This window comes from Carassius gibelio, chromosome A19 (genome assembly GCF_023724105.1).
Source record: "Carassius gibelio isolate Cgi1373 ecotype wild population from Czech Republic chromosome A19, carGib1.2-hapl.c, whole genome shotgun sequence".
Taxonomy (NCBI): Eukaryota; Metazoa; Chordata; class Actinopteri; order Cypriniformes; family Cyprinidae; genus Carassius; species Carassius gibelio.
The window spans coordinates 22591329-22613413 of NC_068389.1; the positions used below are offsets into that span (position 1 = coordinate 22591329).

Consider the following 22085-nt stretch of genomic DNA (forward strand, 5'->3'; position numbering starts at 1 on the left):
AAAATAGTGACCATTACCATGTTCTCCGTGAAAGCTGATGTTCAGTTTCTCCCATGGTTTCCCTCCTGTTTCAGGTTTAATTCTGTTCTGAACAGCTTCCATGCACTTGTCTGGTGATTTGAATGGGGGCCAGTAACATTGTTTCTTGTCTAGACTCAGCCAGTTTGTTGGTGCCACCACCACCTCATCTGAGTCTTGCAGAGTAACAATTGCATACATGGTCAGTCTATAGGAGGGAGAAAAGAAAACAACAAAACATAATTATCATTGATTGTGAGTGCTTAATTTTACCATTAATTGACCAGTTAAAACCTGCTTCCCTTTTTTTCCAATCCTCAGCCATAGACTCATTTCCCAAGCACTTTAATTGTTTACCATTAACATTTCCTCTGTGTAATTCCTCAATGTAAAACACTTCATTGGATCTTTCCCTCACAGCAGCTAATACTTTCTCAAGGTCCTCAGGTTGGATGCAAAGTATCACGCTTTCTTTGAAAACTAGAATATCCTGCTGTTTTAAATGCCCAGCTAATGCAGAGCCAAAGCATTTCAAAGCCAGCATAATGAGAACTGGGGTCAAAGGGCAGCCCTGATCCAGCAGTTTGTCTCTCTCGCTTGAATCATCTACAGATTCAGTATCTACTTCTGGTGCATCTCTGAGAAGGTTTTTCACAATTAGGAAATCCTGATAAAGAGTTGGATTTGACCGTTTTTGCTTTTCTATTTCGTCCTGAATATGAGACAACCTCATCTCAGTGCAGAATGTTTGGGGAGTGATCATGACAGTAGCTAAATCTTTTGGTGCATGATCCTTTGACTGAGACTCCAAGTAATCACCTAGACGTTTTGCCAGAATAGTTGCAATGACAAGGTAATCAACGTTAAAGAAGTGTTGACTATTGTCATGGGGACTTTTCACAGTTTCATTAAAGTGTTTCTCAGAGCAGTTAAATGCACCGCTGTGGATTCTGTTATAGAGCATCTTTATATATTGAATTAAATCCTGCATGTTGTCTTTGTAGAAGGAAACTGGGATGCCGTCTGGTCTCGGTGTGTCTGACACTTGAAGAGAATTTACAGCTGAGAAAATGTCAACTTCACTGACTGCATGTGAGCTTTCTCTACCCAGAGATGAACCTGTCTCATCTGTAAAAAGATGCTGTTTTAGCTTCAGCCATTGGAAGATTGTTGGTATATAGAAATCTTTCTGAAAAGTCATTGCAGGGATGTTGTTGATCTCTAAAAACACAGGCTGATGGTCGGGCCTCTCTGAGTTTGTAATGTCACAACTTTTTACACGCCACATACATTCTTCTGGAATTAAGAAGTAATCCAGTCTGGACACAGGAGAGTCTCTTATGTAGTACGTATAATCCTGCTTTATGGGGTTCTTTCTTCTCCAGATATCAACCAGCTGAAGAGATTTCATGAATTTATTCACATATAAGAGCAGTTTACGTTGATTTCCGTTCTTTATCTTCTTGCATTTATTAAATTTTTTGTCAATAAATGGATTCAGAACTGTGTTGAAATCTCCACCGATCACCAGCAGTCCTGTGGTCATTGACTGCAGGTACCTTGAAAGATTGTCAAGGGTTTTTTCGTCTGCGTGATGGTTATAAACACTAACCAAAGTGTATGGCTGACCTTTCAGTTTGCATTTTAGCACAACATAAGCTCCACAGTTATCTTTTTCATCACTTGTGTGTTCAAAATCTAGGCTTTTCCTCACTAGTATGGCTGTTCCCTTGCTGGAGGAGGTGTACTTTGTGTAGAAAATATGCCACTCATCTTTATAGTCTTTCATATGTTCGTCCCTTGTTCCGATGTGCGTCTCCTGTAAGAAAACAATGTCTGCATTTTGTAGTTCTTGAAATTTTTGGTCTCTGTTTTGTTTAAGTCCATTAACATTCCAAGTGATGAATTTTATGGTCTCTGACGCCATTGACAGATCTGCTCTCACAGACCAAAGGTCCTCAGCTTAGTAAGTTCTGTCGAAAACAAAGAGTGAGGAGGGTAGGAACTTATGTTTTGCATTCTGAGTGAGTTACAAAGACTTTCATGGTTTACTGACAGTAATAGGAGCATTTTACAACTTTTAGACATTTTATCCAAAAAGTGATTAATTGGATTGAAGGTTTATGTTTAGTTTAGGTTTTCATTTGGTTGCTATAGTGCTATGCTCTTAATTTTTCATTCTATGTTGTCTACGTTTACTTATCCTTTTGAATTCTAAAGTTTGGGCTGTCTATATATATATATATATATATATATATATATATATATATATATATATATAAATAGAGAGAGAGAGAGAGAGAGAGAGAGAGAGAGAGAGAGAGAGAGAGAGAGAGAGAGTGCTGCTTTCTTAGTTGCACCACTTGCATAGGAATTTGTGTCAGAGCAACAATTAAATTAGATTAAATACGACTTTGTGTTGTGAAAAGGACTGTCCTGAATTGTTGCTGTAGGCTAGTAGCATCATATGCTAGAAAGCCTATGCATTTGGCAACTATGCTTTTTAAATAAACCATTATATTTCATTCATTTCAATTGAAATCTATTTTCACACTCTTCTTGGGTGAGGTGGGGGGTAGTCAGAATGAGGGGACGATCACGTATTGAGATCAAGTATTTAGTTTAAATGGGCAAATTGACACAAATTACGTTTCGTGTCTTAGGTCATCAATGTGTACTTACGATGGGGAATTGTTTAATTTTGACTCCTCTGTGCATGCTCTTTGAGGTGGTGACCATAGACATCCATTATGTAGAAACATAGAAACCTACATTTTGGATGTCCTTGAGGTAAGCTAAAACATACCAAAATTTAATCTGAGAGTGAACTATCCCTTTAAAATAGCAAAAGTGGATTTGGACACGCCCTGAGTGCACCAGCGCTGTACGCTTTACACTTTGCATTTAGATCATTAAATTAGGGCCCATAGTCTTTATATTAATCGAATAGCAACAACAAAGAAATTACTCACTGCTCTTGATTGAAAAGCTTTTGTAACTTTAATAAATAATAATCTTAAATTTATACAATTCAATATGCAATGCTGTTTTACATTTGATTACTTTATTCAATTTCTGTACCTATAAACTTACGTAAAGAAAAATCACTATTTATTTTTGTATTGCCTATTTACTCTATTGTATTTATTTGTGCTGTTGCGTGTAGTTGGATAAAATATTATTATTATTATTATTATTTTGAAAGTATCGTTTTACCGTAAACATAGCGCATACCAAACTGTACTGAGACCGTGACTCTAAAACCGTGAAACAAACCGAACCATAAAAAAGTTGAACCGGCCACCCCTAAAATATATATTAAATGTTGCTTCACTATTATTGTATTGTTGGGCTAAATAGTGTGTGTTTAGCATTAATAGACCCTTTTCAGATTTCCAGTGTTCTCTGAAGTTTTTGTCATAGTTGGGTAAACATCTCTATTATGGTGAACCGAAACTACAACAAATATAATTTTTGTGTTCCCAACAGCGAAGAATTTTTTTTTCTTTTCAAAATCGTGTATGGATATCCAAAATAAAAAACATTGAGACATTGAATACAGACAGAAAGATGTCAAATTTGCCATCAGTTTTTTGTATTATAAAATTAGTATAAGGCTAACTGTTTTTTCTGTGAAGTAATGTAACACAAAGTACTGTCTTATAAATGTATAAATGTACATTAGTCAAGTCATGGTCTGTTTAGTTTGTTTATTTGGAATTAAAACTGACCATGGGTTCATCTACAACTCATCTTCAGTGGATGACTGTTACCAGTGACACATTGAGAAACGGCTTTGGTGGATGGTTGAATGCAACAGTGTCAGATTTATGTCTCATCCACCAGTGAGAAACATTACAGTACAAAGCGCATTATATTACAATTCCATTCTAGCTCTGTCTGCAATTGCGTAATGGAAAAAATAAAAAAGGGAAGGGGCACGTTGTAACTTGACCCTTTGACAACTTAAAATGTTATCTGATCTACTGAAGAAAAACAAAAAAAAAAAAAAAAAATATATATATATATACACACATACAAGACGAGTTACTGTAAAATGTTTTGTCAATAAAATAAAATTAACTTTTACGAATAAAATAATGGCCTTTTTTTAAGAATTAAAAATAAGCAAAGTTTGACAGTTGAACACAAAACAAACAGACCAGCCAAAATGCTTTACATTTCTTGAAAATTCTGAACATTGACTTTTTCTCATTGTTTCTAATTAAAATAAAAAATTAATTAGTGTAAATTACATTGCTTATCTCAAATAATAGCATAGTTTAAAAATAACGCAGTTACAACATTCCCTATTCCCATTTAAAACCGGTTAGTCTTCTGCTAGCTAGTGAAACATTAAAAAATCTAAACTGACAAATAACAGATTGGAGATTAAAATAATAACATATTTGTCTTTTTAAAATAAACACTAAAAACTGAGATGAAAAAATTACTTCAGTCAGAAATTTACTTTTGCTATGGTTGAATAAATGTTCAGCGACATCTTCAAAAGATTTTTAATTTTGGAATATTTTTTTCTTTATATAGTGTTGATACGGCAACTAAATACTGAAAGTTTAGTTATACCCATTTTGGTAACACTTTAGAATAGGTAACACTTATTAGTTGCTTATTAGCATGCATATTACTAGAATATTAGCAATGTATTAGTGCTAAATAAGAACATATAAATGCCATATTCTACTTGACTTTATTCTATATCCCAGTACCTAAACCTAACAACTACCTTACTAACTATTATTAAGCAGCAAATTGAGAATTTATTGAGATAAATGTCATGGTTAATAGTTAACAAGTGTCACCTATTCTAAAGTGTTACAGAAATTTTTAAACCATATCTGTTACAACTAACCACAAGCTCTAAATGCTTAAACAGGATTTCCCTTGAATCAAACAACAACAGGAGAAAACAAATCAGTTTTTCAAGAAAATGCTTCTTCATTTATCAAAATGTTGCAACATATAAACAGTTTGAACAGTGTTCCTGTATGATCAGTGAACTTACCCAGTACACTTCCATTAATCCAACTATCCATACAAGCAAACCTGACTTTACCCATATCAGTAACAGCAAAGGTGCTGCACTATATTAACAAATAAGCTTTTGATCATGTATAACATCTATTAAACATCAGTTGTTTTTTTAAAGGTAAAGCCCCTTTCAAAAAAAATTTTTTTTTAATATCATATACAGTATACCCCATGTGAATGCCTCTAATGTCTTGCTTGTATACAAATTCTAAGTTGAGCATAAAGGATCGTACAGAGAGATAAAAACTAAATGTTGATGTTGAATGCTCGCTAAATAAATTAGTAGTAATATGTATGTCTATAGTTTGTTTTGGGAAAAAGTAAGCTAAAAAAGAACAGAAAATATTTTTGACAAAATAAGTTTTGGAATTTAAGTTAACTTTAAACATCTTAATAATTTGAAGAGATTGTTACCTTTTGTCTAGCAGGATACTGCCTGTAAGACAGGACACTACCGTCGATTCAACTGTTGTGTTGAGCAGAGTGAGACGTCTGACGTAAGAGCCGATTCACTTTCGGGGTGTGGACTTCAAGTGAAATGAAAGCTAGGGAAATAAAAAAAAGAATAAGAGTCTCCTTAGCACATTTTATATGACTTTTATACTTAACAAAATCAGTATCATACATATGTATTGCATGCTTATTTATTATTAATTTTTTAGGAAGATGATTAATCTAAAACCACTCGGCTCCTTTTTTAGGGACAGTATGGACATCATCAGCAGTAGTCATTTTATAAAATGCAAGGGTTAATGAGGAAACACAAGAGTTTGCATGTTGTTTGCTTTTAAAGCTTGCCATTTCCCCTTAGGGAAATCAATGAAAATGAAGCATAGTCAATTTTGAATATAAGCAAAAGCTGTGATGATATTTAATTACTGAATATTAATTTGATTATTAATACTATTTATAAATATAGATGGGGCTCTAATGCTTAATGTTTTGCTAAGTTTGTAAAGGGATCAGAAATTAGAAATATTGAGAAAAAAAAATATATATATATATATATATATATATTTATAATATATAAATGCATTTTTTGTTTGTTTTTAGTTGATTTAGCCTATTCAAACAAATGTGGGTTATTTTATTTTAAAACTTATAAATACTCGGTTCACTGTAAAAAAAAAAAGTTGTTGCCTAATTTTAATCAAATTAACTGTACAAGTCAATACAACTTACATTAAATTAATCAAACTTAAAATAATCAAGTTAAATCTTGTTTTTCCATTAACCCAATATTTAGACCCCAGTGTTTTCTGTCTTCTCAATTTAAAAACAAAGAATCGTCTGCTATTGATTTCACTATGATTTCATATGGTGATAGATCTGTGTAGCACCGATGTTTCTCAAACAATCCAAACCGTGGTCTGTAGTGGATGCTCCCAAAGTGTCCCAAAGTTAAGTGCGCACACTTTGAAGGCCACAGACTTCGAAGGCCAGGTGTCAGAAGTGCACGAAGGGCCCTCCGAAGTGCATGAGATGCTCTGCCTTTGCAGGATTTCCCAATTCCACCACCAGGTGTTCCCGATTACCGCTTGGTTGATTAGCAACAGTGCTAGAGGAGAGCTGATGAGAGGACAATCCTGCCAGGATAGGTGGGACCATAATTGATCATTTTTGTTTGTTTTTATGTTTTCTGTCATAATGGAGGCGAAAGTGATGCACCTTGAATAATGTAATTCTATATATATATTTGATGTCCTTCCTGAATATCTCCACCAGCTTCCACTCACTCCCTCGACCTGTCCCAAGACACTTGCAATCCTAAGGCAGAGCAAATAAACCACGGCTGTAAACAACAACAGCACAATGAATTTCATAAAAAATGTGTGTATTAACTTGCTTACTTTGTATTTTTTTAAGTCTTTCCCCAGCATGGTCATTTCTGGAAACACTTATAAAATGGAAACACTTAACTTAAACCAAAAACAGTATAATTCCCAATGTCCATCTGGGTGCATGGATGTAAATGGTCCAGGTCTCTGTGCTGCTGCAGGGAGCTCGTATGGGTCGATATTTTGGATGCTTGAGAGATTCTCCCAGACAGAGACTGTTTCTTCTGTTTGCTTTCGAGGGGCTGGCATATCAGTACAAGGTTCTCCCATTCGGGTTGGCTCTGTCTTCCCCCGTCTGTACGACAGTCACAGAGGTAGGCCTGGCTTCTCTCAGGGAATGTGGTGTCTGTATCCTCAACTACCTCGACTACTGGCTGATTCTAGCTCACTCTCGAGCACGGTTGTGTGAGCACAGTGATCTGGTGCTCAGACACAGCAAACTCTCCCCTGTGCAGAGGATCTGTTTGGTTTTTTTTTTGCTATGGAAATAGACATATGGCCATGCTCGTGCAGATTATGAATGAGCGCGCGCAGTCACTGCTGAATTGTCTGAGTAAATTTAAGGGCAAGAGAGCGGTTTCACTGAAACCTGGTTTCACCTGGTGCTTCATATGAGACCGCTTCAGCACTGGCTTCAGGGCCGAGTCCTGAGATGGGCATGGCAACAGGGCACACTCAGAGTGACCGATACTTCGGGACTTCCTCTGATCCTTCCCTCTGTGGTTGAACCTCTCATTTCTACAGACTGACATTCCTCTAGAACCAGTGTCCAGACATGTTGTTGTGTCCAGACATGTGGTTTTACTCCCTGACCGAGGGCACCCTTGGCTCAGATGCTCTGGTGGACAGCTGGCCGATGGGCCTGCGCAAGTATGCGTTTCACCCAGTGAGGCATCTTTGCAAGATCAGGGAGGACGAGGCGCAGGTCCTCATGGTTGCGCCTTTTTGGTCTGACCCGACCCTGGTTCCTCAAACTTGTTCTGTTCGTGACAGCTCCCTCCCTGGCCAATTCCTCTGAGGAAGGACCTCTGAAGAGCGGAGCTCTTTTTGCAATATTAAAGTTATTTTCCCAACGGAGCCAGCACAATTACAATCTTCTCGTTTTAAGAAGAAAATAAAAAAGGAGGAGGAGAGCAAGGTTTTTGGCCATGGCGTTTTGTGGAGCAGTGTTAGCAACGTCGGTACAGAGAAACGTGTGGGTGCGGAGTCGCAGCCAGGAGTGGTGGGATACTGATGTGTGAGTGGCTATTCTCGTTCCCGCCTACTTCAACGCAGAATTAGGACGTTTGTAGCCTGGCCGTTCAGACGGAGGTCGCATTTCAAAAGATCGGATACGTATCGGATTCAGGACCACATACCCAAGTAGCCTGGGTCACATTTGAAAAGATCGGATCTGTGTCGTACAGACTGTCATGAAAAGATCAGATACAGGTCGCAAGTTGGTCTGTATTTTGATTTCTTTATTTCCATTTGAAGTTATTTAGTTTTCATATAAGATTTTGTATTGTTTATAATTTTGGCCTTGTCTGCCCCTGAAGAAATTCCAGTTGAAAGAGAATAAAATTGTTTATTTGTCATCTCTCTGGTGTGAACTCTCTTTTTCTGTTATGGCTAACCACTAGAGGTCGTAACAGAACACAAAACAAATAGACCAGCCAAAATGCTTTACATTTCTTTAAATAATCATTTCTTAACATTGACTCTCAGTCTTGTTAATTAATTAGTTTATTAATAATGCAGTTACAACTTTCCCCATTCCCATTTAAAACAGGTTAGTGAAATATTAAACTAAATTCAAATATTAAATCTAAACTGACAAATAACAGATTGGAGATTAAAATAATAACATATTTGTCTTTTTAAAATCAACACAAAAAACGTATTTCAGTCAGAAATTTGCTTTTGCCATGGTTGAATAAATGTTCAGCAACATCTTAAAGATTTTTGAATTTGTGGCAGAATTTTTTCTTTATATAGTGTTATATGGCAACAAGTAAATACTGTCAATTTACTTATGCTACTATATGTGTACATTTTTAAACCATATGTGTTACAACTAACCACAAGCTCCCGTGTTCTAAATTTAATTTATTAACAAATTTATTAAATTAATATTAACAAATAAACTTTGATCACTGTATAACATCTGGGTCGACCCCTTCTATTAATCGGAGTGAGATATTGTGTTTTAAGAAGGGCTTAATGGCGATCCCTTTGAAAGGAAATCTGAAACTTAATGTGAAGTGCTAGTCAATAGATGTATTCACTGTCTAGAGAGAGACATTTACTTTGTAGTATCCATTACTCTGACCATGGGCTTATGGGTCTTTTGTGATTCTTATCAGCAAAAAAAAAAAGAGTTTGCAAACCTATGCTGCAACAGCAGGGGTTATTCCTGCCTTGTAAATGTATTTATATTTTTTAATAAGGATATATGTTAGTCTGCGACAAGAAGTAAATTGCACTGACTCTCACCTGAGAAGTGACTGTCTGCATGGTTTGTATTTGCTGCATGTGTCACACTGTAGTTAAGAGTTTGCAAAGTTTATATTGAGCATTGTGAGCCAACTGAACCTGATCTGATCAAATCTAAAACTAGTTTGTTCAGCTTCACGCAACAGGGCACTGGTCACAGGCTTCAGGATCAATAAACAGCAGTCCATTTCTAGGAGGCCTTATTTCTGTATTTTTTTTTTTTTCATCAGCAGCACACTTGTATAATGGCTTGACCTACACTTTCATCCCAGTGGTAAACTCCAGGGGAAATGATCAAATCAAAAATGTCTCACAGCAGTCAAATGTTTGTTTTGTGAGGTTAGGCTTCCCTCTAATGGAGAAACAAGAGCCTATACCTTGAGTCTTTCTGCACTAATATAAGGTTATCATATAGAGAGAGAGAGCCTATACCATTCAGTCACAGTCCAGCAAAGAAGCACAAAGGCTCATTTTCATTCAGCTTTATGTTTAAGTTCTCTGTTTTCTCCTGGTTCAACATATTAGTGAAAGTGACATTCAGCCAAGTATTGGGAACCATACTCAGAATTTGTGCTCTGCATTTAACCCATCCAAAGTGCACACACACACACCGAACACACACAAACCGCGAACACACACCCACAGCAGTGGGCAGCCATTTATGCTGCGGTTTGGGGTTCAGTTCCTTGCTCAAGGGCACCTGTGTCATGGTATTGCCAGCCCGAGACTCGAACCCCAAGGGGTTAGGAGTCAAACTCTTTAACCACTAGGCCACAACTTCATAAGAATGAATGTGTGAATATGAAAAACTTTTCAAAAAGTCATGTATGAAAAGACAAAAAAAGCATGTATTTGCATGTAAGAGAGACAAAAACTGTCTTGCAGCCCTGAATCGAGTGTGTAATGTGTATGTGTGTGTAAGTGAGCATACACTTGAAAAAACAATGACCCAGATGGGATTCTATGCATTTGATGGATATAAATCAAAATCAAATCTGAAAATGTACAATGATACAAATTCGGGACTGTTTTTTTTTTTTTTTTTTTAATCGCGTCATATATATATATATATATATATGATAACCTCATGTTAATGCAGAAAGGTTTTGGGAGTGATCATGACAGTAGCTGACATTTGACTGAAACACTGACAAATCTAGTTGTTTTGCCAATATAGTTGCAATGATAAGGTAGTCAACATTAAAAATGTGTTGATTATCATTATGTGGACTTTTCACAGTTTCATTTATGTGTTTCTCAGAGCAGTTAAATGCACCCGTTGTGGATTCTGTCATAGATCATCTTTATATATTGAATTAGATCCTGAATTTTGTCTTTGTAGAAGGAAACTGGGATGTAGTCTGGTCTCAGAGTGTTTGACACTTGGAAAGCTGACACATTATCATCCTCACTGACTGTCTGTGAGCATTCTTCAAACAGTGATGAACCTGTCTTTTCTTTCAAAGCATAACTTTTTGCATTTAATCGTTGTGTATCTGATTGTGTGTCAGGATGTATAAGCATTATGGAAGCACTGGTGTTTCCAAGGACACAGAACAATGGTCACATCTTTGAGTCTCTGATTTCACAACTTCAGACAGGCCACATACAGTACATTCTCCCAGAAAGAAGATTTGGTTTGGTTTGTAAGTCAAGGTGACTATTTAGTTGGTAAGTTCTTCTTCTGGCTATCCAGACAATAGTTGTTGTTATTTTCAAACAAGTTAAAATGTGATAGGTGATGCGCGGGTCAATGTATAAACAACCCGCGCCCGACCAATGTTTGCAACTATATTAGGGCTGTCACGATATTAGATTTTTCATATCACGGTTATTGTGGCCATAAGAATTCACGATGTCGATATATCGTGATATCTATAGAAACCTTGGGTTGGGGAAGATATCAGTCAAATTATGTTTTTACTTTGTTTATTGAGTTTTTCTTTTTCACCCAACGAGCATAATATTGATACTGATAAACGCAGGGCACAAGACTCTGGCTTTCTCCGTCTTCTTTGAAGCTCTTATGAAACAACAAGAGAGAAAATACGGTCAAGTTCAACAGTATGATGAATAGATATTAATGGTAACACTTTACAATAAGATGCCATTTGTTAACATTAATGTATTAACGAACATGAATGAACAATGAACAATACTTTATTACACAATTTATTAATCTTTGTTAATGTTAATAAAAATCGAGTTATTCAATGTTCATGACATGTTCATAGTACATTAATGTTTACAAACACAACTTGTGATTTTAACAATGCATTACTAAATGCTGAAATTAACATGAACTATGATTAAAAAATGCTGTGGAAATATTGTTCATTATTATTTATGTTATTTATATATGTTAACTAATGTAATTTACTAATGTTAACTAATGAACCTTATTGAAGAATGACCACAGATGAGGCATTAAGTGCTTGGCACTGTGACCAACTTAACATTTTAAAGAGTTTAATGTAGCAGCGTGGTCGTTCAGTTTTTCAAGATCCGTTTTAATCGTGTAAATCGTGTAAAGATTTGAACAAAGAAAGAAATTAAGTGTTACTACGCACAGGCCGTATTGATTGCAAATACAAAAATAAGACGAGTAAAGAAAACGCGGTACTTATTAAAATAATCACCCTTAAGTATATGAAAACAGAAAACCGCTATTAATAGGTTATATGATATTTCCCAGTCTATGACTAGTAAAATAATAACAACTTACTCTGATGAACACAGCTCTCCTCGAGTGCGAGTTCTGCGTTTTCTTCTTGTGTGACAGGTGTCAGATTTAAGGCACGATACTGCCACCTGGGCACTCAACCAGGTACTGTTACCAATTATTGACATGTGGTGTCATCATAAGGGAACTGTTCATTTTAAATATTGCAGTTATCACTAATACCGGTATATCCTCATAAACTAAATTAACACGATTATTTTTTATTTGAATATCACGGTTATCGTCAATACCGGTATCTCGCGACAGCCCTAATATATATATATATATATATATATATATATATATATATATATATATATATATATATATATATATATATATATATATATATATATATATATATATATAGTCTTCGACCTGCTTCCTGATCCGCATTTTTAAAAGTATTATGCATCGCCCCTTTATGTTAATTTAATTACTTAAATAGGCTAAATAAGCGTTATGGTCGCACACAGCTTGTCACAAAGAACCGGTTAAAGTAATGATTATCAATGTGTCTAAATTAGCGAGTAGACATTTAATTGTTTAGTAATAAACTAGTGTTTTCTGTGTCGCTGATAAAATGAAGCTGATGATGCGGACTCGCCATGAACGCCATATGCACATTTCATATGGATTACATAATCAGATAGCAGCCTATTTATTGGTTTGAATATTTTCGTTTAAATGTAGACATTTCAAGCTTTCTATAATATATGGCCTATATTTCTTTTTAAACCCACCGACTAAAAGATTAAGACACTACCTCACCCAAAATTTCACCCAAAGTTTCTAAAGCTTTCTTCTTAGCTATTTTTTAGAATCTGGAAAATTTACTGGGGCTAACTTGTTACGGCAGTCGGTAGAGCGATGTCGTATTCTCCACCATGTCCCACAGCAAAAGTACTTTTGCATAAATTGCAAAAAGCTCTCTCTGCTTTGCCATCTACAGGTCTTAACCATGAGTAGGCTATGTAGCGGTCCATTCGCTATTAAAAGTGCATCTTCTCTTTTTCGTGGCCACACTGGCCATGGCTGCTTAACCTGACCGAACAGCGTGAGCACTTTCCAAATTGAGATTGTTGACACTGTTGAGGAGGCGTTCCTGCACCAGTCGACAGTTTGATCGACTAACCTTTTATTGCTCTCCTCTGAAATATTGGACATAAGTTAACAGTACACCTATGGATGTAAAGCGGGACAGGTGGTTACTCTATAATTGCGCCAGTTGTTCAGCCAGTATAGGCCTATGTACTTCAAAATTGTGTATAGTACTATATAAATTACAATTGCCATGTTTATTTCAAATGACCCGACCGACCTTGAACCAAATATCATTAAAAATATTTTTGGATGACTCATAACCGCAGGCACCCGCTCAATTGGATCAACTCATCACTGACAAATAAATGCAAATACAACTGGAGGTAATTGTTTGGCATTCTATGCTAACAGAATTACCAGAAGGTGTCACTATATGACATCCAAAATAACTGGGATGGGAGCCAGCAAAAACATATTGGTGTATCTTTTATTTTGATCATAAATACAGTAAATTCACTAGTGTAAGATTAGTTATCTAAAAATCCTGCACTGGAAAGAAGGAGAAATCTTCTGTAATTCTGGTTTATTTTGAATGAAACATTGGAAAAGACAAATATAGTCTACATTAAAAAAATATATAATAATAATTATATATATATATATATATATATATATATATATATATATATATATATATATATATATATATATATATATATATATATATATATATATATATATTAGGTGTGCTCGTGATCGGAGCACCCCTAATATATATATTATTATTATTATTTTATTTATTTATTTATTTATTTTTTTTATTAATCTTTTAGATATTGGATCAGACAAGCATGCTAATCCCACTGCTGGCATATGACAATTAATTTAATCATGTCAAAGTGAAATAAATTGTATATTTATGTGTTTAATATACAAGTAGGTCTTCATGACCTTTGATTGATGATCAAAATCCCAAAATGTCCCAAGGTATTTCTGTCTCTGGCATCAGTGAGGGGGAAATCTCATTTGGATTCTCAAGCCCAGGACCTGCAGGTGGAGGAGGTTATTATGCAGAATATAACAAGGATGGTTAAAAAAGAGGTTTTCTATAGAGTTGTCTATTCAATAAGTGAAGACCACCATTATTTGGGGTTTTCAACACAATTACAAAAAATTATAAAATGTCCTATACATACTCATGCCATAGGTATACAAGCACATTGTATTTGATCTAAGTATTCAACATTGCATTATTTTTGAAGTCAGCTTAATAAAATCAAAACCAAGGAAATCCCTGTATGTATGTCAGAAGCTCATCTATATCTGAAATATAATCCAATGAGTGCATTCACGTGACATCTATAACATCTGTATCACTCACCTCCTTGTTCTCTTAGTCGCTTCCGACCGAGTCTGTCAGCTGTGTAACTCAAATATTTTTTAATTTCATTTTCACACTCAGCCCTGTTTACACTTCGTTTGAATGCAGCATCTGAAAAAATAAACTTGATTATAAAATAATTGGAAATTCTCAAGCATTTGTTCTATAGAGCCTCATACTCACAGCTGTAAATAGTTTGAACATTATTTATGTCAAATTTGCCTCAGAGTTCTTTAAATACATTTTATTTATCTGCATTTGAAAGTAAAGACAATTGCAGACAAAATACAAACATTCTTGATTTGTGGGAAGTGTTCATGCAGCAGTGAGTTTACCTCGGATCACATCTGTTAAAATAAGATGAGAGAAGGGTCTTTTTTCTCCTCTCCCCTGCCAGTTGAACTCCTTAGCCAGATCATCTGTTATAACTTGCTGCATAATATTCTTAATCACATCCTTGGGGCCAAAACCTCCAAGTCCTGACAAAAATTTTACCTGTGAAGAATTTTTTTTATATGTGATTCCAATACATTGCTTTTAAAGTCTCAAATATTTTGTATAATGACATCAAACTGTACTGTTATAAATAGTCTGCCTGGACCATTTTTCTTAGTTTTCTTACATTTAAGCCTTTCTTAGAAAGATACAAAAATAATTTAGATTCAAATCAGAATATATATATATATATATATATATATATATATATATATATATATATATATATATATATATTAATTTGTTATCATGACCAAATTAATGTACAGTATCCCTTTAAATAAATGCTGTCGACTCACATATTTTTTCCGTGTTGTTGCGGTGCTGAGCTCTCTTTCCCTCATGGCCAAATCTTCAAAGGTTCCAAGAGGCAGTTTTAGGTTTGCTTTAATAGCTTTTGAAGGCACGCTTGTACTGCTGGGGGCTTCAGAAACTGTATTGTCTTTTAATAGTTTCTTTAACATAGCACGGTTTTCCTGAACCGTGCTCTTGATGTCTCTCAGCATTTGGAGGAGCTCATCCTTCTCTGTTGTGTAAAATGAGGTGTGCTATAGTTATAGAAAATAAAAAAATCATATTCTCATATTGATTATGTCAAAAGACGCTGACTCACCATCAGCTGTCATTCTGGATGTCGATGCAGGTGTTACTGCAGGAAGTGGTTGTAGATAATTATTTGACATTCCTTGAGTGCTTTCAAGTCTTTGTCTTTTTAGTATTCCAGGGAATCCAGTGGCTAATAGATATGACCTTTATTTGAAAAATCTTTCAAAGATCAAATCTATTGAACAATTTGTATTTTTTGGAAAATAATGCAAGTTACTTACCGTTCTTTCTGCTCTTTGGTTTCTTTTTGCCCCTCTTTTGCCTTCTCAAAAGTGTCTGCAGTAAGATGAATATTATATTACATTATTTGAAAACTTATAAGACAGTACATCATCTTAAATTAAGTTGTTTTAAAGGGGGGGTGAAATGCTATTTCATGCATACTGAGTTTTTTACACTGTTAAAGAGTTGGATTCACAGACATTTCACTGATCAGAGCGATTCACTGATCAGAGCGAGAGCGTCGCGATAAGTCACAAAAGAAGTGTGTTTTTGGTTGCCAGGGCAAGAAAACCCTGCACAGATTACCAAAAAAAAAAAAAACTGCATTAAGGGACCAGTGGATGGAGTTTATTTTTACAGAGCATCAACGGAATTGTGCAAGTGTTTTTGTTTGTTGCATTTCGAAGATGCTTGTTTACAAGGCCCAGTTTGACGACGGATTTGCGTATCGTTTATTTCTTAAGGATGATGCAATCCCAAGGAAAAAGGGTCACGATCGTGTGTTGGAACCGCAGGCGGTGAGTAAAACTGCTTCAAATATCTCTGCCTCCTTGTTAGTGCGTCCCCTCCCATGCAGAGACCCGGGTTCGAGCCCCGCTTGGAGCGAGTCGTTGCTGCTGCTGCTCTCATTCAGTTTCAGCCTCTGGATCTGATTCTGGATCATAAATGAACGGCTGAATCTGACTGTAAGCCATGGTTTGTTTTGGATGATGGGTTTTCCCTCACGGTAATGTCAGAGCCTTTAATATGTTTTTCAATGGCTCTGGGTAATGTCACAGCTTCCACATGCTCTCAACGCAAAAGCCTATTCACGCTCATGATTCTTTAGCTCCGCCCACACGTCACGCCTCCAGCCGGTCGTGTTTTTAGGGGAAAAATCGGTACAGACTATCTTTCTCTTATGAATATAATAAAACTAAAGACTTTTTGGATTTATGAAGGATGCAGTACTACTCTATATGTACTCAAGATTAACAGGATATTGAGTGAAAACGAGCATTTCACCCCCCCTTTAAAATAGTGACCATTACCATGTTCTCTGTGAAAGCTAATGTTCAGTTTCTCCCATGGTTTCCCTCCTGTTTCAGTTTTAATTCTGTTCTGAACAGCTTCCATGCACTTGTCTGGTGATTTGAATGGGGGCCAGTAACATTGTTTCTTGTCTAGACTCAGCCAGTTTGTTGGTGCCACCACCACCTCATCTGAGTCTTGCAGAGTAACAACTGCATACATGGTGTGCCTTGTGGGGAAAAATAGAGAGATAGAAAAGGAACACAAACAAGACAGCATTTAGCTCTGGTTGAAAAATAAATATACTACCTTTTATAGTAAATTGGTAAGATTGGGGGTGGGTACTTATTTTGTCAGAAATTTGATTCTTTCACAAATTAAAAATCATTAAAAGGTCAACATATTACATTTCATAGTTTACAGTTATGTCTAGAGTAGTTCCCAATGTGGAGCCCCTCCAACATTTCACATTTTGCATGTCATCTTAATCAAATGCACCAGATTCAAGTCGGCAGCTCATTAGTAGAGGCTATTAGTTTAAGACCTGAAATAGTTGTGACAGACAAAAGTGTGAAAATGTGGTCTTATGTAGGCTTCACATTAGCAGTTTTGGTATGCACCTGGGTTTTTATGTTGGTTTGTTTGGATAATGTGATCGCTGTTTTCTATACTAAGGTGCACACCTGTGAACCATACTTGACTAAAAGGTTGGTCTTTCTGGAACAGTTTGTTTCTGATGTGAACACAATCATCACTAGGAAGTGAACTACTAATGCTGACATATGAATTGATCAAACTGTGTATTTCTGTGTTTTCTCACTTACTTTCCTGACAAGCGTGACTGATGCACTGCAAGCAGAGATCATTTCTATCTCATTTAATTGAATACATTTAATACCGACTCACAAATTCACAGTACTTTGCAGTCAATGAAGAGTCTATATTTTTGCCAAGCAATTACTTGTGATCTGTCGATAATCTATTTGATAAATTACTTAATGGTGTTAATACCTGTAAAATCACCACTTTTCAATAAAATTCTGTCATTGTTATGACACTGGCCATTTACATGATTCATGCAAATTCAAAAGATTTGGGTGAGATTTTTGTGATGTTTTTAGGAATGTATCTCTGAGAGGAAATTACTGTGTTCAGAAAGGTTTTGATGGCATTACAGAGGTAATCAGGGAAAAGCTTTTTTTGTGCTATTCCATAAGTGCCATCTTTTGTAAGAAAGTGAATTTGCAATTTCATTAAGCCTGTCTGCTTTTTTGTTCACACTAATACAGGGGTGTTTCTAGGGTGGGGCCAGGGGGTTTACTAATTTACTAACTAATTTCTGCCTTGCTTGCTCATTTTTGCTTCTATGGTGCTTAGCCCCTTAAATTATGTGATGACTGACATGAAAGACTAGTGACACAAAGTGCTTAATGATGTGCATGATGATGCACTTTAAGGCATCATCATATCGGTTATCCTCACCTTCCATCACCCTCCACTGAAATGTTTTCTTCCTTATGTATTACAAAATCATCCTCTTCATCCTCTCTACTAGTCCAACTGGCTTTTGATTCTTCCTCTGTGTTTACAAATGTTTCTGCATCCATTTCAGCACAATCTTTATCCTTAAACTCATTTCCTATACACTTTAATTGTTCACCATTAAAATTTCCTCTGTATAATTCCTTAACATAAAACACTTCATTAGCTCTTTCCATCACAGCAGCTAATACTTTCTCAAGGTCCTCAGGTTGGATGCAAAGTATCACGCTTTCTTTGAAAACTAGAATATCCTGCTGTTTTAAATGCCCAGCTAATGCAGAGCCAAATAATTTCAAAGCCAGCATAATGAGAACTGGGGTCAAAGGACAGCCCTGATCCAGCAGTTTGTCTCTCTCGCTTGAATCATCTACAGATTCAGTATCTGCTTCTGGTGCATCTCTGAGGAGGTTTTTCACAATGAGAAAATCCTGATACAGAGTTGGGTTTGACCGTTTTTGCTTTTCTATTTCGTCCTGAATATGAGACAACCTCATCTCAGTGCAGAATGTTTTGGGAGTGATCATGACAGTAGCTAAATCTTTTGGTACCCGACCCTTTGACTGAGACTCCAAGTAATCATCTAGACGTCTGGCCAGAATAGTTGCAATGACAAGGTAATCAACGTTAAAGAAGTGTTGACTATTGTCATGGGGACTTTTCACAGTTTCATTAAAGTGTTTCTCAGAGCAGTTAAATGCACCGCTGTGGATTCTGTCATAGATCATCTTTATGTATGGAATTATAACCTGAATGTTGTCTTTGTAGAAGGAAACTGGGATGCCGTCTGGTCTCGGTGTGTCTGACACTTGAAGAGAATTTACAGCTGAAACAATATCAACTTCACTGAGTGCATGTGGGCTTTCTTTACCCAGTGATGAACCTGTCTCATATGTCAAAATATGCTTTTTATGATTAAATAGTTGGGAGAATAATTGTACGTGGAGATCTTTCTGAAAAAGTACATTTCCAATTTCCAAGTACACAGGACGATGATCGCACATCCCTGAGTCTCTGATTTGACAACTTCTGACACGCCACATGCATTCTTCTGGAAAGAAGAAATAATCTAGCCTGGAAGCAACTTGACTATTGAATGTATAATTTTGATTTACAGGATTCTTTCTTCTCCAGACATCAACCAGCTGAAGAGATTTCAGGAACTTTTTCACACAAAAGCGCAGCTTTCTGTGGATTGAGGTATCTGTCACCCTTTTTGAATTGTCTTTGTCAATAAATGGATTCAGAACTGTGTTGAAATCTCCACCGATCACCAGCAGTCCTGTGGTCATTGACTGCAGGTAGCTTGAAAGTTTATCAAGGGTTTTTTTGTCTGTGCCATGGTTATAAACACTAACCAGTGTGTACAGCTGACTTTTCACTTTACATTTCAGCACAACATAAGCTCCACAGTCATCTTTTTCATCACTTATGTATTCAAAATCCAGTGTTTTCTTCACTAGTATGGCTGATCCCTTTCGGGACATATACGTTGTGTAGAAAATATGCCACTTGTTTTTTAGACCTTCTATAATATGTTCATCTCCCACTCCAATGTGTGTCTCTTGTAAGAAAACAACGTCAGCATTTTGTAATTTTTGAAATTTCTGATCTCTTTGTCTTTTAAGTCCATTAACATTCCAGGTGGTGAAGTTTATGGTCTGTGAAGCCATTGACAGATCTGCTTTAGTAAGTTCCCTGTCAAAACAAAGGGTGATGGAAGGTAGAACATTTTTGTTTTGAATTACTGAGACTTTCATGGTTTCCTGACATCAGGAGAACAATTTTCTATTTGGCAGTCATTTTTATCCAGAGTGATTTAAATTATATTTAAGATTTATTATTTATCTTCTCAATTTCCTAGGAATCGAACCGATGCCAACAGTTTACAGTATTGTTCAAAATAATAGCAGTACAATGTGACTAACCAGAATAATCAAGGTTTTTCGTATATTTTTTTATTGCTACAAGGCAAACAAGTTACCAGTAGGTTCAGTAGATTCTCAGAAAACAAATGAGACCCAGCATTCATGATATGCACGCTCTTAAGGCTGTGCAATTGGGCAATTAGTTGAATTAGTTGAAAGGGGTGTGTTCAAAAAAATAGCAGTGTGGCATTCAATCACTGAGGTCATCAATTTTGTGAAGAAACAGGTGTGAATCAGGTGGCCCCTATTTAAGGATGAAGCCAACACTTGTTGAACATGCATTTGAAAGCTGAGGAAAATGGGTCGTTCAAGACATTGTTCAGAAGAACAGCGTACTTTGATTAAAAAGTTGATTAGAGAGGGGAAAACCTATAAAGAGGTGCAAAAAATGATAGGCTGTTCAGCTAAAATGATCTCCAATGCCTTAAAATGGAGAGCAAAACCAGAGAGACGTGGAAGAAAACGGAAGACAACCATCAAAATGGATAGAAGAATAACCAGAATGGCAAAGGCTCAGCCAATGATCACCTCCAGGATGATCAAAGACAGTCTGGAGTTACCTGTAAGTACTGTGACAGTTAGAAGACGTCTGTGTGAAGCTAATCTATTTTCAAGAATCCCCCGCAAAGTCCCTCTGTTAAAAAAAAAGGCATGTGCAGAAGAGGTTACAATTTGCCAAAGAACACATCAACTGGCCTAAAGAGAAATGGAGGAACATTTTGTGGACTGATGAGAGTAAAATTGTTCTTTTTGGGTCCAAGGGCCACAGGCAGTTTGTGAGACGACCCCCAAACTCTGAATTCAAGCCACAGTACACAGTGAAGACAGTGAAGCATGGAGGTGCAAGCATCATGATATGGGCATGTTTCTCCTACTATGGTGTTGGGCCTATTTATCGCATACCAGGGATCATGGATCAGTTTGCATATGTTAAAATACTTGAAGAGGTCATGTTGCCCTATGCTGAAGAGGACATGTCCTTGAAATGGTTGTTTCAACAAGACAATGACCCAAAACACACTAGTAAACGGGCAAAGTCTTGGTTCCAAATCAACAAAATTAATGTTATGGAGTGGCCAGCCCAATCTCCAGACCTTAATCCAATTGAGAACTTGTGGGGTGATATCAAAAATGCTGTTTCTGAAGCAAAACCAAGAAATGTGAATGAATTGTGGAATGTTGTTAAAGAATCATGGAGTGGAATAACAGCTGAGAGGTGCCACAAGTTGGTTGACTCCATGCCACACAGATGTCAAGCAGTTTTAAAAAACTGTGGTCATACAACTAAATATTAGTTTAGTGATTCACAGGATTGCTAAATCCCAGAAAAAAAAAATGTTTGTACAAAATAGTTTTGAGTTTGTACAGTCAAAGGTAGACACTGATATTTTTTTGAACACACCCCTTTCAACTAATTGCCCAATTGCACAGCCTTAAGAGCGTGCATATCATGAATGCTGGGTCTTGTTTGTTTTCGGACAATCTACTGAACCTACTGGTAACTTGTTTGCCACGTAGCAATAAAAAATATACTAAAAACCTTGATTATTCTGGTTAGTCACATTGTACTGCTATTATTTTGAACAATACTGTAAATCATTGCTATTGTTCCCTTCTTCTAAAAATATTACTTTTCAATTATTATTGTTATGGTTATTATTATTATTATTATAGTTGTTTTGTTTACTGTATGGTTTAAGCATTAATGTTGTGTTACACTTGCTAATAGACTGTAATCAAACAGACCATGTGAC

The 22085-nt window shown here is 36.1% G+C and overlaps 2 protein-coding genes across 5 annotated transcripts in view; both read right to left on the reverse strand.

Annotated features, from left to right (window-relative positions):
* Positions 1-22085, reverse strand: part of LOC127935156 (uncharacterized) — a 34390-nt gene that overhangs the window by 11544 nt on the left and 761 nt on the right. Inside the window, exons 1-3 of one of the 4 annotated variants that reach the window (XM_052532771.1) lie at positions 6435-10410; positions 5485-5615; positions 18-226 (exon numbers count right to left, since the gene is read on the reverse strand). The exons of 2 other annotated variants lie outside the window; for them this stretch is intronic. In XM_052532771.1, the coding sequence (XP_052388731.1) occupies positions 18-219 (202 nt within the window). In that variant the 5' untranslated portion in view covers positions 220-226; positions 5485-5615; positions 6435-10410. Of the gene's footprint in view, positions 1-17; positions 227-5484; positions 5968-6434; positions 10411-22085 lie in introns of those variants that run through there. One more of the 4 variants, XM_052532772.1, reaches the window with a different exon arrangement.
* On the reverse strand, positions 13941-20101 carry LOC127935154 (uncharacterized). Its single transcript, XM_052532769.1, has 8 exons — positions 18347-20101; positions 16885-17093; positions 15853-15907; positions 15639-15775; positions 15325-15551; positions 14866-15025; positions 14531-14641; positions 13941-14196 (listed from the first exon to the last, which is right to left on the reverse strand). The coding sequence occupies exons 1-8, from the start codon at positions 20074-20076 to the stop codon at positions 14114-14116; spliced, it is 2712 nt and encodes a 903-aa protein (XP_052388729.1). The 5' UTR covers positions 20077-20101; the 3' UTR covers positions 13941-14113.

What these genes read in the sequence shown, in the direction of transcription:
- LOC127935154 (XM_052532769.1), bottom strand. Translation starts at nt 20,076, where the DNA reads ATGGCTTCACAGACCATAAACTTCACCACCTGGAATGTTAATGGACTT. An exon ending in TAGCTTTCACAGAGAACATG is followed by an intron (nt 15,908 to 16,884) that starts GTAATGGTCACT and finishes ATCTTACTGCAG; the next exon opens with ACACTTTTGAGAAGGCAAAA. An exon ending in GCGACTAAGAGAACAAGGAG is followed by an intron (nt 14,197 to 14,530) that starts GTGAGTGATACA and finishes CTCCACCTGCAG; the next exon opens with GTCCTGGGCTTGAGAATCCA.